The sequence below is a fragment of the Mauremys mutica genome, chromosome 12, assembly GCF_020497125.1.
Source record: "Mauremys mutica isolate MM-2020 ecotype Southern chromosome 12, ASM2049712v1, whole genome shotgun sequence".
In the NCBI taxonomy this organism is placed as follows: Eukaryota; Metazoa; Chordata; order Testudines; family Geoemydidae; genus Mauremys; species Mauremys mutica.
Window position 1 is genome coordinate 57,808,926 of NC_059083.1, and position 18,316 is coordinate 57,827,241.

Consider the following 18,316-nt stretch of genomic DNA (forward strand, 5'->3'; position numbering starts at 1 on the left):
AGGGTCTAAGTTCCTGGTGAGCAGAGCCCCTGCCACTGGCTCCAGCTCACCCTGAGCACTAACCAGGGCACTGAATGCCCTCACTGGGCTGCACACGTAACTGGCATGCCAGTGGAAATAATCTGTGACAATTAGGGACTGAGTGTTATTGAACAAGGAATTTGGGCTGCATGGGACCAGCTCTCAGGGACACTTTCAAGTCAACGGCAAGACTGTTATTGACTAGCGGAGCTGGATCAGACCCTCCATGGATGGGCCTGGCTTGCGTACAGATGAGCCTTCTTGGCCTGTCACTGCTGGGTCTCTTGTTTCTCTCTTCCAGATACTTCCTGTATTGGGAGTGATTCTGGCAGGATTGAAAGTGCCTTTTCATTTGGGTGTCTGGAACAGTACCAGCCCCATGCAGAAATACTAACAGAGAGCATGGCTGGGCTGGGCTGGGCTCCATCCCTCCCACAGGTGCTATCTGTAGAGGCTGACAGGGTAGTAGCAGTCCTGACCCTGCAGCTGCTTGAGCTCTGCAACCTGCATTTCCTAGCCAGTGCCAGGCTCCCTGGGGCTGTGGAAAGTGGCCCTGTACATTTCTCTCAGAAAGGGCTTGGCCTTGGAGTGGGCTTTATCCCCTTGGCGAGTCAGCATGGCAGCTTAGCGTGCCAGAGCGAGCAGTCCAGGCCCTAACTCAGGGGTCAGCAACCTCTGGCACGCGGCTCGCCAGGGTAAGCACCCTGGCGGGCCGGGCCAGTTTGATTACCTGCGCAGGCGAGGGATGTGCTGGCCGCAGCTTCCCACCACCCCCATTGGCCTGGGATGGCAAACCGCGGCCAGTGGGAGCTGCAGTCTGCCGAACTTGCCAACGTGGCAGGTAAACAAACTGGCCCAGCCTGCAGGGTGCTTATCCTGGCGAGCCGCGTGCCAGAGGTTGCTGACCCCTGCCCTAACTGCACAGCCTGGGCTAGCCCTTACCAAGACCCCAGGGTGACAAGCTGTGTGTCTCAGGTGAGCCAGAAGGTGCAGGGGGGAGTGTCTCCAGCATCCTGAAGAGAGGACGCCCCTTGTGTTCACTAACGTGAGTCCTGTGGCCTCTGCATCAGAGAACAGCCCCAGCCTGGCTGCTGTCTCCTGGGGCACTGCTGAAATGCAGTGCAAACACACAGGGCCTGACTCATCCCTTCCTGGGGCATTGAGGCCGTTTACACCAGTGCAGAGTGAGTGCAAAGCACCACCTTTCTGATTGGGGACTGTTTTACACCCACTGTGCACAAGTCTAAGGGCAGGTCTTCACTACCCGCCGGTTTGGCAGGTAGCGATCGATCTATTCTAGTGTAGCCGCGATAAAATCGATCCCTGATCGCGCTCCCCATCGACTCCGGAACTCCAGCTCGCGAGAGGCGGAAGCGGAGCCGACGGGGGAGCAGCAGCGGTCGACTCGCTGCCGTCCTCACGGCCAGGTAAGCCGACCTAAGATACGCTGACTTCAGCTACGCTATTCGCATCTTAGGTCAACCCCCCGCTAGTGTAGACCTGGGCTAAGTGGAATGACACACCAGGGAGAGGCTGGGGGTACCAGGCCCACATGGTACACACAGCACGACCCCTCATCCCCATCACCAGGCATACTCATTCTTCCAGCCCTCCTAGCCACTGCCTGGCACTTCAGGCAGAGGCATAAAACCAACCAGCCAACCAAGTAGCTGTGCACTAATGCAGTGGGGGTGCCTCCCAAGCCCTGACTGATTCCTTACCCCAGCGGCCCCCTGGCTGTGCAAAGAAGGGAACTGGACTCTGCTTCGGGCAAGTGAGGTGAAGGGATGGTAGGAAGAGACTGGGCATGCTGAGGCCTTTCAGCTCTGGCTGATGGAAGCTGTGCCTTCGTCTTGGTCCTTAGCTAGAGGGTAGGATTTGGGTTGTGATGCCTAACACATGTGGAGGGGAAGCTGATTGCACAGGGGAGTGACTGAAAATGTTAGCCTCTTACCAAGGCAACTTAATGGGAGACATTTCTGGGAGGAGTTGACAGCTTCCTTTCTCCTCTTAGACCTGGTGAGGAGAATATATGCGCTGCTGGTTGAGGCTGCTTTCAGTGAAAATAATATGGACTGACTTAGGTTCTGTTATGGCTCTTAACTTTATACTGGTAATTTCCTGCCGGACTCATATCTAAGTACTGCACTATATGTATCAGTGTCCTTATCAATCTGTGCTGTACACACACGTGTGATACAAGACGTGCTTCTCTCGTGACCTACCTTTTATTGCCTCTTTCACAGCTGAGTCAACAGGAATAATATTCTTCTCCACCAGCTCCAAAGGACCTGGTCTGAGAGCAATTTTTTCATTGAGATCATCTGCAAGTCGGGCTCTTTTCAGCTTCATCTGAGTAGCTTGAATGGACCCCTCTGCAGCTGAGTCTAAAAGGCCAAAATTGAAAGCATCAGTTCCAGGTCCTGCTAAACCTGTGCTCTAGATACAGAATGCTCAGTGATAACAAGATTCCCCTTCCGGGATCACGGTCAAAACAAAACAAATTTCAGGTTAGAGCAGTAAATGGAGAGAGATCACTTCTGAGCCTGGAATGCTGGCTGTTAAACTAATCCCTAGACATAGGACTGTGTGTGGGATGGATTGTGGGTCTCCACATGGTTCTCAATGGTCCCCAGGTCAGAATTCTCAGTTATCAAGTAAAAGATTCTCCCCCCGCCCCCAGATTCCAGCTGTGCAAACTTAGTCTGGGACCCTAGAGTTATGCTGGGGTCTGTCTGATCAATAAACAGTCTGCAGTGAAACTTAGTTAAAAATTGTGTGGGTGATGCAGGAGCAGAATAGACTCCAGCTCCTCTCCCCAAGCTGGACTGGCTCTGCCAGCTAACGGGAACAGACTCTAGCTCCTTGGATGCTGAAATATTAGAGTGTGTAGAAAGAACCATAAAAATGATTCAAAGGCTGGAGAGAATCATGCTGTACAGGGAGAGATGTACAGAGCTCAGTTTGTTCAGTTTATCAGAAAGAAGATTGAAAGTAACTTGATTACAGTGGAGAAGTACCATCGTGGGTACTATGAAAATGCTGGACACTAAAGGGCTCTTATTCTAGCAGAGAAAAGTGAAATAGCCACAAACGGCTGAAGTTTTAGCCAGACAAATTCAAACTGGAAATAAGGCATAAATTGTTAACAGGGAGGGTGATTAACCATAGGAACAAAATCCCAATGGAAGTGGTGGATTCTCCATCGTTTGCTGTCTTCAAATCCAGACTGGATGCTTTTCTGGAAGGCACAAATTTTGCTTTAGTCTAACACAAGTTGTTGGCTTAATACAGAGGTAACAGGGTAAAATGTAATGGCCTGTGTTATGCAGGAGGTCAGAGTAGATGATATAATGGTCCCTTCTGGCCTTAAACTCTATGAAACAATGACTCTCTGAGTCCTCTCCCAGAGCTGGATGGGCTGTGGAAGGTTGACAGGAAAAAAAGGCAGAATTTACTGGTTATACTTTATCCTAAGGCTCCCCTGATAAATGGTTTATAAAGAGTTGGTAAATGATTACTAGAGATTTTAATAAGTCGTTAATCAATTTTTATAGATTTGTTATTATAGATTGTCACCAAATCCAACAGGTCAATAGATTGCTTATCACCATGACGTTAACATCTTCTACCATCCCTCAACACATACTACTACTGTCTGCAACATGCTTATATCTATTGAAAACTTACTAAGCCTTTACAAACCATTTATAAATGGGCCCTTAATATAAAGTGTGACCAACCTGCTGTAGTCAGTAAAGTCAGGGGACCTCTCTGGACCTGAAGGTACCACCGCACATCCTTATGGTTCCGAATACAACTACTCTTTGAAGAAATTCAGGCTGTGGAAAACACAAGCCTCAGAGTCTCAGCAGTGTGCTGTAAAGCCTGTTACGGACCTGATGGGACATTTGAATTCATGCTATCCTGTGAGTGGTCATTCACCCCAATCATCCCCATTTGTCCTTATGAAAGTCTCTTAGCAGCTGTTCTACTCTGCAAAGCTTCTACTCTCCCAGATTAATTCAGATAAAGGTAGGGTGTGAATTGACTCCCAGGAGCTGTTTCAGAATAACATGGTAGGTCCTCTAATGTCCCTGAGCATTTTACAGTCACTATCACCATCCTGTTCAGGTGGTCGATAATATATCCCTACTGCTATATTCTTATTATTCAAGCATGGAATTACTATCCATAGAGATTCTATTGTACAGTTTGGTTCATTTAAGATTTTTACTTCATTTGACTCTACGCTTTCTTTCACATATAGGCCACTCCCCCACCAGCACGATCTATTCTGTCTTTCTGATATATTTTGTACTCTGGTATTACAGTGTCCCATTGATTAACCCCATTCCACCAAGTTTCTGTGATGCCTGTTATATCAATATCCTCATTTAATATGAGGCACTCTAGTTCACTCATCTTATTATTTAGACTTTTAGCATTTGTATATAAGCACTTAAAAAAATTGTAACTTTTTAAGTCTCCCATTATGTTATGTAATTGAATGGGACTCTTTTTCATTTGACTGTTTCTCATCAGATCATTTGACTGTTTCTCATCAGATCAGTATTTCCATTAATAGATCCTCCCTAAGGGATGTCTCTGTACGAAAAATGTGCTCCTCTGCACCTGTCAGCTTCCCCCCAGCCCTTAGTTTAAAAACAGCTCTATGACCTTTTTAATTTTAAGTGCCAGCAATCTGGTTCCATTTTGGTTTAGGTGAAGCCCATCCTTCCTGTATAGGCTCCCCCTTTCCCAAAAGGTTCCCCAGTCCCTAATAAATCTAAACCTCTCCTCCCTACACCATCATCTCTCATCCACGCATTGAGATCCTGCAGTCCTACCAGTCTAAATGGCCCTGCACGTAGAACTGCAAGCATTTCAGAGAATGCTACCATGGAGGTCCTGGACTTCAATCTCTTCCCTACCTAGCAGCCTAAATTTGGCCTCCAGGACCTTTCTCCTATCCTTCCCTATGTCACTGGTGCCTACATATACCACAACCATCAGCTCCTCCCCAGCACTACACATAAGTCTATCCAGGGGTGAAAGCAACTTACCGGTACTGCCGGAGTCCTGAGGGGGGTATGGCCTCACCAGAAGAGACGTGGCCTCATCCAGAAGAGGCATAGCCTCTCAAGATTTAAAGGCCCTGGGGCACCAGCTGTGGCTGGGAGAACCAGGGCCTTTAAATCAACCAGGGGCTCCCAGCTGAAGAGGTGGCTGGGAGACCCCCCTCCCCCCCGGCTCAGGGGCAAATTAAAGGGCCCGGGGCTCCTGCCGCCTGGAACCCCGAGCTTTGCGGGGCTGGGGCAGGGATTTAAAGGGCCCAGTGCTTCTGCCGCTGAGGGGAGCCCAGAGCCCTTTAAATCCTGGCCCCAGCCCGGCCGCCAGAGCCGTGGCCGGGATTTAAAGGGCTTTGGGCTGCCCGCAGCCGCGGGCAGCCCAGAGCCCTTTCTATCCCCGTAGAAGCCAGTGCAGTCCAGCACGGCATACTGGCTCTTGCCGGTACGCCGTACTGGACCAGACTGGCTTACTTTCACCTCTGAGTCTATCTAGATGTCTTGAAAGATCTGCAACCTTCGCACCCAGTAGGCAAGTCACCATGTGATTCTCCCGGTCATCACAAAACCAGCTATCTATGTTCCTAATGATTGAATCCTTCTGATGGACCTGGTGCCAGCCACTGTGACACAGGATGCTGAGCTAGATGGACCTCAGGTCTGATCCAGGCTGCCAATGCCTATTTATGGATGATGAGAGCTGCATTGGGCACAACATGAAATACCTTGTGCTACAAGCCCTTTACATAGTCTGATTGCCATCAAGATCTGGGGCAAAGTAACCCTAAAAGTGCATCTTGCAGAGAAACAGGAAAGCAACAGAGGATTTGGGACTGCAAGAGAGATGAAAGATTGGAGAAATCTATAAATATGTGTGGAACAGCTCATCCAGTCTTACCTTGTAAAATGTGCATATTGACCCGGTCTGATTGCTCAGGCCTGCTTCTGATCTTGTGCTTTAGGTAATCCTCAGTCTGCAGAACAGAAATACAGAGAATGTTAGATCACCAGCTCCAGTTCTGGCTCTTTCTGCTCAGCTATTGGAATTGTTCGTGTTTTCATAGAAAGAGGGAATAACTGCTTTTCTCCACCGAGTGAGCTGTTAAGTGGTACCTTATTCACCCAAGTACTAGCCAACACTCGGACAAAAGATGCCCAATGAGACAAAGTGATGCTCTTGGAATCAATGTTGACAATTCAGCAGATGGCCCTTGTAAGGGGTGTCCTTTTAAGCCTCCAGAGAGCTGTACCTCAAGACCCCAAGCATTGCTGGTGCCCAAGCTGTTCTGACAGTATGTGAAGTCTGCTGGAGCCCTGTTCACCGAGTGTGAGGACTATTCACCAGTGAGTGCCTGGAACTACCCCCACAAGACAGCACAGCATGTTTCCTTTGGAGTTGGTGCTGAATCAACACCCCAGCGTGGTGCGAGAGGATGCTATGCTGCTGGAAATGCCATTTTTTGGATGAGATGTAAAACTAGGAGCCTGACCCTCTGTACCGATTCTCTGACACTGTTTGCAAGACAGAGGTATATTGGCTATTGCAGTGCTGATAATGACACTTTGCCTTTCTAAATCCCCCACAATTTCCAGAGTACTCTGCACTTCCTGATGTAAGCTGCTAGGTCTTGTTGCTCTGCACTTAACTGCTGAATTCCACTTTGTGAATGGCCGTGGCTGACAAAGTCATGCTCTCATCTTAGATATAAAGGTGATAAATGCCTTAGAAATAGATAGACAAGGTAGGTGAGGCAACATCTTTTATTGGAGCAATTCCTGCTTCACCTACCTTGTCTCTCTCTCATATCTTGGGACCAACATGGCTACAACAACACTTAGAAATAGGTTTGTAGATAGATACTGATATACAGTGAGACCTTCACTGGGGACAGCACTTAGTAAACAAACATCGTAGCTCAAGTGACAAATTAGTATTATTATTGGAATGCCCAGAAAATGCCAGATCCTTTCTAAATAGAGAAGAAATGATGTCTGCCAAATGAGCTATCAATATAAAGGCAAATGGAAAGGATACAGCAGGTGCACAAGCATATTAGCAAATACACATCTACTCTCACATATGCTTAATTGTATTATTACAGTAGGAAATATCAATTATACTCAAGTTACCCCTTCAGCTTGTCATTGTCATTCAATTGACCTTCAGATGTAGCCAATAGAGTTCTATCTGACAATCAGTTAAAGGCCATTCCACTACTCAACAGAGTTTACCAACTACAAATATCTGGATATCAATGAAAGAAACTTAGAAGTAAAAGCAGGTGAGCTAAAATGTCCAACATTGCAAGAGGATTGTGATGTAAGTGGCATTTCTGTTTAACAGGGTGGAAAGACAATAATCAATGGGATACTGTAATACCTGGTTATAAACTATACAGGAAGGATTGATTAAGTCAGAGAGATGGGGGAGTCCCACTATCTGAAAGATTCCATGGAACCTAGTGAGAGACCAGCTCTGCGTAGAGAGGACCACACAGTTGAATCTGTGGAGATCCAAGTCTCAAATAATAGGAATACAAATATATGAGTGAAATGATACTCCCAGTCTCCAGTTAAAGAAAATGCTATTGAATGAACAGTGCTGAGGGAGACAAAAGTAAAAACTACACCTACAAAAAGAGTTATAATGGATATCTCTTAGTACCTGCATAAAAACTTATCAAATGTCACTTCAGGCCAGATTTTCAAAGGTATTTAGGTGCCTAAAGATGCAGATAGGTGCCAGGTGGGATTGTCAAAAGCAGCTAAGCAGGTTAGATGCCTAGCTCCCTTCGAAGTCAAGGACAGTTAGACACCCACTCTCTTTTGAAATTCCTACTAGGAACTTATCGGCATCTTTAGACATCAAAATATCTTTGAAAATCTGGCCTTTCGGGTCCACATGTAGAGAAGCAATTTCTTGTCACCTTAGTGAGAGAACACAAGAGGCAAGACTATGCTAAACTTAGTCCTAAGTAACATAGAGGTAAGTTCCAGAAGCAGCTAGAGTTGAGTTGCCAAGTGATAGTGACTATAAAATATAATTAAATTCACCACCATTGAGGGAGGATTAGAAACAGTCTAAAAGGCAGAAATCAGTCCAGAGGAAGAAAGAGTCAATTTGCAATATAGCAAATGGTAAACGGTGAGATGCCACAAAGTTCTGTGCTAGGATGGTGTTATTTCAGGTACTGATTAGTACTCTGAAAAAGGGGAGGTGGGAGCAGTGAGGTGGAAAAAGCTTCAGATGGCACAATGTTATTTAGGTCAGTTAAGATTAGAGCAGGCTGTGAGGAACTTCAGAGGGACTTAACCACGCTGGGTGACTGGGTAGCAAGAATGCAGATGAAATTCAGTGTTGACAAAGACAGTGTAATGCACATTGGAAAGAAGAATTTACACTGATCCTACTAGGTTCTAAATTAATTGGAACCACTCAGGGAAAACATTTCGGTGTCACTGTGGGCAGCTTAATGATATCTTCTCAGTGTGCAGAGATGGTCAAAAACCCCAATAATAACATTAAAAAACACAAGAAATGGGACAGAGAAAACACTGAACAGAATTATGCAGTTCTATAAATACATGGTAGGTCCTCTCCTGAAATCACGTATTAAATTCTGGTCACTCCATCTAACAACATGTCTAGCAGAAAGAGAGATGTTCAGAGACCGGCAATGAGGATGATGAGAGGTATGGAAAGACTTTCTTATCAGGTGAGAGTGAAAAGAACAGGACTGTTTAGTTTAGAGGGGAGATAAAAAGAGGTCATATGAGCTAGTGAGTGGTATAGGGAATGAATGGCGTCTCATAACTCAAGAACAAGGGGAGGCCAGCAAATTCAAAACTAATAAAAGGAAATGTTTTTCTACATAATGCATTGCTAACCCGTGGAACTCTCTGCAACAAGATATTGTGACAGATATGGCAATTTCTTGCAATATCCTTGAAAAATCTTATTGAATTAAGTTTGTGTCTTGGAGTCCACTGTATTAAAAATTTAAAGTTTATGTATTATTGTGGAATTGTATGTGACGCCTCTAGAGGGGAGACATGGCCAATATAAACCCTGGGAAGTGTTAAGAGTCAGACAAGAATGAACTTTCAGGATAAGCAAAGTTAAGTGTGTTTCCCAGAAAATCTCTAGGGGGAGATGAATGCAAATGTACCACACCCCCCAGTTGTGCAAAAATCCAGCCTTTTGAAGCTATGCCCTGTGGAAAGAATCATTACGTGCTGATTACCTGTTCCTGGAATTTAAGGCTCAAAGGCCAAAGCTGTGTAATGGAGAGATGCACAGATTCTTAGCCCAGAACAAGCACACCTAACAGCTGTTTTGAACTAATAACCACAGAAAACTCTTGTTGGTGTTTGAACTACTGACTCCTTCCAGAGTCCTTGTTGGAGTGGGGGTGACCTCTGATAAGCTTACTAGCATGTGTGTAGGGTTTTTTATTGTTTGTAATATGTTCTCTGTATACTGCTTTCACCTTAGGAAGAAATGTGTGCTTAGAAAGGGCTGTATGATGACTTTTAACCGTGGCAATTATGCTGTTTATAGCCTCTGAGAAAGGAAAGCAAAGCTGGCCTGCCTAGGCCACCTGACTTGTTGGGGAACTCATGATGAAGGCAGGGAACTGTGCAGCTGGAAAACCCCCAGTTAGGAGGGAGAGAGATGTGGGTCTCTGCCCGGGAGAAGTGACAGCTGTGGAGCTGGGAGCCTAAAAGTAAGTGCCTGTGGTGGGCCACAGAGGTGCAATACAGGTGCAGATATTGCTGACTGCAAGAGCTTCCAAAAGAGGATTCCAAAATGGATGAGGCATTATATGAGTGATAAGAACACTCAGTTACATTACATTGGAGAAATGTATCTGTGGTACCCGCATAATAACGTAATACTTCAAAGATCTGACTAGTCCTATTACCTCCCCATGATTTCTCCCATGCTACCTGTGATGCATGGAGGAATCCCTTAGTCAAATTTTATAAAGCCATCACCAAGTCCCTCCTCAAAACTTACCTCTTCCATAATGCATGCGGTAAACTGCAAGCTGAGCACAGCTAGATAGGTGCTAAATTGAGTTTACTGCTCCTGACTGGCTAAGAATTTGGAACATCCTATTAGTTTTGCTAGTGTCTCCTTCATTCCCCACTCTGTGATCTGTGTTAACCTCCTGTTATGCCTTCAAGTTCAGAGCACAAACTGACTGACATTGGGAAGAAACTTTCCCTGTGTAACTTATTCCAGAATTGTCCTTCCTCTGAAGCATCTAATACTGGCCACTGTGAAAGAAAACATATCAGACTAGATGGGTGTCAGATCCGATCCTGTACAGCATTCCTATGAATCCGTGTTTCTCTGGTGCCTTGATTTGTTTAAGTGGTGTCACTGTGTCACTATACACTGTGTGTATAGTTCTGTGAGAGCCTGTGCTCTAAAAGACCTTTGGAATAATGTATCTGGAGGTGGTGGATTAATTTAATTTAATTAATTTCACATTATAGGCTACCAAACAGCCATCAGATAGATTCCTGACTCAAGCGAGACTTGAATCACTAACCTAGAGGTTTGTCAACAACCCCTTGGACCATCTAGTCCACTGTGCGTTAACGTTAACATTTATTGTCGTTCTGGCTCCCCTCAGGCCTTCCTGGTTCTAAGTAGTAGGAGAAGTGACCTGGGGCACAAAGGCAGGAGATGCTGTTATCGTGATGTTTCTAGAATCAGTGGAAGCAGAAAATATTGGGATACACAAAAGAACCCGTTATTAGATTTCTAGACCAAGTTTGTAGAGAATGGAATTTGGAGAAGATTCAGCTAAGCAACCAAAATGTCATTGGCTGCTTAGCTGAAAGCACCCAGCAATCCTCCTGAAATTCACTGGTTACTCCCCTAAACAAAGGGCACCCCTATAAACAGGAGTATATTTTTGTCCTGCATTGTGCTCTTTAGCATGCTCTGAGAACAAAGACATTTTTGGGCATCCCACTCATAATCCTTCCCTCTTCCCCCAGGCAAGCAGCCAATGGAAGCCTTTGAAGGGCGAGACAGAGAGACATTAATGAATACTTGAACAATAAAATATACGACACTTCAAGGATACTTTAATTGGTTGAAATTTCCTAAACATACACATTTTTCATAGGAGTGTTTTGTTTCTTACATTAGTCATTTATGATTGTAGGAGACAAAGGGCAAGTACCTAGAATATGTTAGTTCACAAGAACACTCCCAAATGTTTCAAGTTAACTCCTTCACATAAAGAGCCTATACAAGTAGCTGAAAACAAATCTCTCCTAGAGTAACTGAATGAATTGCTCTGTTCTGTTTACACATCAGCCAGAGCCAACCATTTAAAACAAGGTATTTTCCTCTTAATGTGCCATGCTACTATTATTGCTCTGTATGCAGCATGAACCAACTGTTAATGAATATGATATGGGCAAAGAAATGAGGATGAAGAAAACCATACTCAAAGACCAAATGAGAAAATTGGGATAGTTTTGGATTAGTTTATCTTGGATTGATGCAATGGAATCAATGAAATGTACTTGATATATCAGCATAGCAGAGGTTTGTTGTCTATTGTCAGCGTTGCAGGGTATCTTATTCCTTGCTGTATGTACTTTTCTAACCTGTTGTCTTGGACTGTGTGCTTTCTGAACCGGGCCCCAGGCAAACGGGAGAGCTGTGTGAACCCTGGAGACCCTCTTAGGGCATGTTTACACTTCGAGCTGGGGGTGTGATTGCCGGCTGGAGGAGACACACTCACACTAGCTCCGATTGAGCTAGCATGCTAAAAATAGTGTAGTCATGGCAGCATGCATGGTGAGAGGGGCTATCCACACAGAGTTCATGCCCATGGTCTTGGGTGGTAAGGCTAGCCCCTCCTGTGGCTCACGCCACCGCTGCTGCACTCTGTTTTTAGTACACTACCTTGTTCTGAGCTAGTGCAAGTATGTCTTCTTGAGCTGCGACTCACCCCCTGCTTGAGATGTGGACATACCCTAGGTTTAGCTGGGGGTGGCCAGTGTGTAATGTAGGGGGCTTGGAAAGCTCACATGGTTCCCCAAAAAGCTATCTAGTCACAGGCATTTTCAGACATTTCTGGAAATGGCCACTTATCTTATCTCTGCCATTAGCAGTATTGAGAGGTGCCTGAGTTGGGCTAGATAGCTGGTGCCAGCATGAGCAGAGCACATTCCGGGGAGGTACTTAGCTCCCTGAGAGGCTTTGCAATATCCCAGCGGACCCTGGGGTATGCTGCAAAGCCAAAGGTCAGGGTTTTGCTATGTGATGACAAGTATGACTTGCTTGGGGACTACTCACTGCAGACGACAAAGGGCATTTCAGTTCCTCCCTGGACACTTGTTTAGGGCTCCATGTGAGTTCAGTGGCTGAATCAGAAACCAGAAGGGCTGCTCATATACTGGAAGGCATGAACCTGCCCCATAGATCACTGTCAGCTCTTGTACGAATGCAGGATTCTGACCCCCTTTCTCAGGTGTAAGAGTCTTCCTTATCTGCCCCATGCATCTTTCCTCTACCCCTCAGAACTCTGAATCCCCCTGTGGACTTCTGTGCTTTACTCCACAGATCTCTGTGATCCACCCCACAGAACTCTACTCCACCCAGAGGATCTCTGTGCTTTACTCCACAGATTTCTGTGATCCACCCCACCGAGCTCTCCTCCACCCTTGGGATCTCTATGATCCACCCCACTGAGCTCTCCTGTACCCAGGGGATCACTGATTCAGGGCTGCCAACTCTTTGGGTTTACCCTGCAGGTGTTTTGGGGGGCTCCTGAGGTCCTTTCCTTTTGCCCCATTCCTGCGGTGAACTGCCCCGTGAGAGGTGCTGCCACTTCTGATGGGCATCTTCCTCCCACAGCTCATGGAGCGGACAGAGCTCTTTGGGATGGAGGTGGAGAGCCTCCCCACCTGGCTCTGCAGGGCCTCTTCTACAGCTGCCAGCATTGCCTGCAAAGGGGGAGGGTGCTTGTGTAAAGAAACTCCCTCTTGGCCCCAGCACACCTGAGGGAAGGGACTCCTATCCGTCCCACTCTCCTCAATGCCCCTCCCTCTGTACAGGGCGACATGGAGCCCTGCACTAAGGAAGTGCAGAGCAGGGACAGCCTAGTACTATACTTACAGGGTGCTCTGTGTGTAGATTAATGCATTTGGAGTTTCCAGTATTACAACCTCAGCGTTCAAAGATCATGAGATTTAAATTCTGCCACCAGGAAATCACCTTTTCTTTTTCCCCCCCGCCCCCCACTAGTGTGAAGCTGGGTGCTCCTAGTTTGTGTGGGATGATTGCAGGGCCAAAATTCATGCTACAGCCAGCTCTGAGGGGGGTCCACTACTAGGGCTGCCAACTTTCTAATTGCAAAAGCTGAACACCCTTGTCCCGCCCCTTCCCTGAGGCCCTGCCCCCACTCACTCCATCCCCCCCTCACACGCTTGCTCGCTCTCCCTCATTTTCACTGGGCTGGGGCAGGGGATTGGGGTGCGGGAGGGGGTGAGGGCTCTGCCTGGAAGTGTGGGCTCTGGGTTGGGGCCGGGCATAAGAGGTTTGGCGTGTAGAAGGGGGCTCTGGGCAGGGGACAAGGGGTTTGGATTGAAGGAGGGGGGGTGCAGGGTGTGGGCTCCGGGAGGGAGTTTGTGTGTGGGAGGGGTCTCAGAGCTGGGGCAGGTGTTTGGGGCTCAGGCTCTGTCTGGGTGGCACTTACTTCAGGCAGCTCCCCAAAGTGGTCAGATTGTCCAGCTCCTAGACGAAGGGGCCAGGGGGCTCTGTGCACTGCCCGTACCCACAGCCCCCCCCCCCCGCAACTCCCATTGGCTGCAGTTGCTGGCCACTGTGAGCTGTGGAGTCGGCACTTGGGGCAGGGCACTGGGGCAGTGCATAGAGACGCCATGGCTGCCCGTGCGCCTAAGGGCCGGACATGCCAGCTGCTGCCGGTAGCCGCATGGAGCCGGGGAGCCTGCCTTAGCCCCGCTGCGCCGCCAACTGCACTTTAAGTGGCCAGAGTCCATTTTTGACTGGGCGTTCCAGTCAAGAACTGGATGCCTGGCAACCCTATCCACTACCCCTTCCCTAGCTGCCACTCCATCCCCTTCTCTCCCGTCCCTAGCTGGATATGATAGCTGGTTGTCTCACCTGAATTCTCCCTCCATAGTTTCACCATAGTCTGCTTGACCCCACATTTATTTGCCAGACATGTTTCCCTGCTTGTCTCCTAAATCTTCTACCCATCCCATTACTCTCTCTCTCTGCCCCCCCGGGGCGGCTCCAGGCCCCAGCACGCCAAGCGTGTGCTTGGGGCGGTAAGCCACGGGGGGCGCTCTGCCAGCGCCACGAGGGCGGCAGACAGGCTGCCCTCCGCGGCTTGCCTGCGGAGGGTCCGCTGGTCCTGCAGCTTCGGAGGACCTCCCTGCCTGCTGTGCTTGGGGCGGCAAAATTCCTAGAGCCGCCCCTGCTGCCTCCCCACATCCGTTGCACCCCCATCTGTCCCCCCTTGCCTTCCAACCCTATCAGTATGCCTCATACCCCTGCTATCCCTCACAATCCCCCCATTCTCTTGCTTCCCACATTTCCCCCCACACCCGCTTGGTATGTCTTATGCTTTTCACATTTCCCTACACATCCCTCAGCCTGCCTCCTGCTCCCACATTCCCCTGCCCCCTCAGCTTGTCTCCTGCAGGGGTGGGCAAACTACGGCCGGGGGCCACATCCAGCCCTTCAGACGTTTTAATCCGGCCTTTGAGCTCTCACTGGGGAGTGGGGTCTGGGGCTTGCCCCGCTCTGTGCATGCCCTGGCTCTGCATGTCTCTCGGAAGCAGCGACATGCCCCCATTCCGGCTCCTACACGTAAGGGCAGCCAGGGAGCTCTGCATGCTGACCCCGCCCAAAGCACCACCCATGCATCTCCCACGGGCTGGGGTTCCTGGCCAATAGGAGCTGCAGGGGCGGCACCTGCGGATGGGGCAGTATGTAGAGCCGCCTGGCCGCGCCTCCACGTAGGAGCCGGAGGAGGGACATGCTGCTGCTGCTTCCGGGAGCTGCTTGAGGTAAGCGCTGCCCCGAGCCTGCACCTCTGACCCCCTCCTGTGCCCCAACCCACTGCCCTAGCCCTGATCCCCCTTCTGCCCTCTGAGCCCCTCGGTCCCAGCCCAGAGCACCCTCCTGCACCCCAGCCCCACCCCAGAGCTCGCACCCCCAGCTGGAGCCCTTCAACCCCCGCCCATACCCCAACCCCCTGCCCCAGTCCAGAGCCCCCTTCCACACCCTAAACTCCTCATTTATGGCCCCACCCCAGAGCCCTCACCCCCTTCTGCACCCCAACCCCCAATTTTGTGAGCATTCGTGGCCTGCCATACAATTTCTATACTTAGATGTGGCCCTCGGGCCACAAAGTTTGCCCACCCCTGCACTGGTGTAAATACATTGATGGAAGTAACGGTCCAGGCAAGGCCTGATTCAATTTATGCAAATGTCTGCAAATGAAAGGTAGACTGTTGGGTGTTTTGTCTGAAGTTCCACCCTGGAGATGCCTGTGATCTTCCTTAGGGATCTCTCTCTTCCACCCTGGAAGATCTCTATGATCCACATCTTGTTTCTCTCCACCCCCTGGATCTCTCCTGCATTCAATATAGTCTGAACTCATTTTACATGGACAATATGTAGCTGAGGTCCACATTGCAGACAGGAAAGAAGACACTTGCTGTAAATGAAGCTGTGTCAATGTCAGTGGAGCAGGATATTAGGCCCAACAATTATAACGTTGCTTTTATGCAAACTCCGTGTCTGAGTCTCCGGCAGCCTGCCCAGACTTGGAGGATAATACACAAATTCATTCATTCACATGTGTGCAAGGAGTTACCTTGGCTCTCTCCAGGTTTTTCCTTTGTTCATGGAATGCAGATGGGCTTTTCAGTGCTGCGGTAAGAAACACAGAGGCACAATCAGCACAAGGGAAGGAGCAAGCAGCCACCAGAATACTCAGCAATAGAATTTTAACAAGTGCTATAAAAATAGCAACACAAATGAGCCAATCTCTTTACTGAGCTAACTAAAAACTCAGAAAGCTACGGGAAATCCCAGTCTCTCAGCCAGGCTGTGGCAGGAGAGCAGAGAGGATGGAGAGCAAGGGGAGAGCAGAAGCCCACAGGCAGAGAGATGGTGCAGGCTGTGCAGCTCAGCGGGACACTTCCTCTTCCAGGGGAGGCTCTGTGGGTTACAGCACCAGGAGGCCTCAGAACATAGTGGGGAGGAGAAAGCAAAGGGTCAGTACCCAGAAGAGAGGAGACCTCGTTAAAGGACTCTGTCAGCAGGTGGGTCAAACTGTGAGGCCAAGTCCAGGGGAACATGAAAAAACAAAGGGATCTCGTCATTCTTCACTTAGGTTGCAAGTGTATATTAATCACAGGGCTCAGAAGCTTTTGTTCTCTGCTCTCCTCCCCAGTTTCTCCACTCGCTGCACACCAACCTCATCTCTGTTCATTTACACAATCCCCTTCTCTGCAGCTCCCGCCTTCAAGCAGCCTTCCTGGCTCTCTGACACACTTCTCCATCCCCCCCGTGAAAGGTGCTGGGCAACTGAACTGTGGGTTTGGGGAGTGCTAAGTTAGCACATGACCCGGCCTGGGAGCCAAAGTCAGCAGGCTGCTCTGGCCACCCCTTTCAAAGACTCTTCTTGAAAGCGTTTCGGTTTTCCCCAGAGAGGGTTTCCAAGAGAAGGGCGTCTGTACAATTCTGTTCACCCTCTTCAGACTATTATATCATGCAGGGGAGGTCAGCCTGGTTGGTGAGGGTCCCTGTGGCACATGCTAAGGCCCACAGCTCTCTAGGGATTACATACAGCTTGTGGGTTGAAAATCTGAGTAATTTCGGAGTTCCACTCTTTGTTATTCCTGGGTACTTCAAAATACCAATCGACAATAAGTTCTTTAGTATCATCTCAGTATCAGCTTCTGAGAGCTGAGTGTAAAGAGTCTGTTTCCAGTGCTGTTCAAAGCCTCTAATGACAATATCTGGAACTTTATGTTAAAGCTCAGCTAGAACTTATTTATATTTCTGGCTGAAAACCGAGGTTTCCAAAGTGCAGAAATAAAGGCTGTGAACAAAAGCAAGGCCACAGTTTTTCCCCATTTGCAGGGTGTAAATGAGAGCAGAGTTTGGTTCTGCATTTGAAATCTGTAGGAAAGACTCAGTCTTTTTTTGGGTGTCCAGGGAATTTCTTCTCTGGCAAGAAAAGAAAGAAGACTCAACCATCTCCTTGGGTTCCTGCATTGAATGGAAGGGGCATTCTAAAGTGAGAAGTTCGGGGGTCTGTTTTGTTTGGCACCATTTATTTAGCTAACTTACTGCTTGATCCTTGGCAGGAATAAAAAAAGGGGTTAGAAATTCATTTTGCACAGAGCTCAGAACCAAGCGGCCAGTCTACACTCCAGAAATGTGGGAGTAAATGGGGAGCTCAGGCAGAACAAATAAACGTAGGGGAAGGAAAAGGAGGCCAAGGGGGATTCTGGGTGGATTGGCTGGTGGAAGGGGATGGATCCAGTGGAAAAAGTAGGATGGATCACACCAAAGTACAAAGGGCCAGGGAACCTTTTCTTGCTTCCAACATTTCAAGAGCAGACAGACAGACATGCTTGTATGATTGTGCCGTGCTTTGGTGAGCAGCCACGAGGATGGTGACAGCTGTTTTAGTCAAAAGCAAAATAAAATGAGTGCACAAAAAAAAAACCACAATGAAGTAAGTAAGGGACGTTACTTTTGATAGCCCAGTTCACTACGAAGTCCTAGTGTTATGAGGTTTCTGTGGGCAGGAATTGACCGGGTCAAACTTCATTTCATGCTATTCGTAATGAAAGTGTTGCAGAATTTAGTCATTTACCAAGATTTTGGAGGAATTATGTGGATGCTGCAGCTTGTATTAGTCTGCAAAACAAATAAAGGTATTGCTAGCATCGGTTCTTCAAACAACACATCAGGATAGATCTGTGATGGGATTCACCAGTTTGGAAGTGCAGGTGCCTTTGCAGAAAATGGACAAAGCTGCTGCACTTGACATGCCAATTTTAGGACAGATTTTGCCTTTAAGGCACAGCCCTGTGTTTGGGAGGATGAGGAGGAGCCTCTGTGTAGCCTGAGCCCAGCATGAATTAGGCCAGAATTCTACTGGGGATCCTGAGAATCAATCTCTGTAGCAGCAGCTGGTCCA

General features: G+C 48.1%; 1 protein-coding gene across 14 annotated transcripts in view; it reads right to left on the reverse strand.

Moving 5' to 3' along the window:
* MYOCD (myocardin) overlaps window positions 1-18,316 on the reverse strand; it is a 477,029-nt gene that overhangs the window by 33,072 nt on the left and 425,641 nt on the right. For 6 of the 14 annotated variants that reach the window (XM_044983071.1, XM_044983072.1, XM_044983070.1 and 3 more), the window contains 3 exons: window positions 15,974-16,029; window positions 5,989-6,064; window positions 2,247-2,408 (listed from right to left, as the gene is read on the reverse strand). In XM_044983071.1, coding sequence (XP_044839006.1) covers window positions 2,247-2,408; window positions 5,989-6,064; window positions 15,974-16,029 — 294 coding nt within the window. Of the gene's footprint in view, window positions 1-2,246; window positions 2,409-5,988; window positions 6,065-12,871; window positions 13,071-15,973; window positions 16,030-17,866; window positions 18,034-18,316 lie in introns of all 14 variants that reach the window. The other 8 variants (XM_044983073.1, XM_044983077.1, XM_044983074.1 and 5 more) reach the window with 5 other exon arrangements.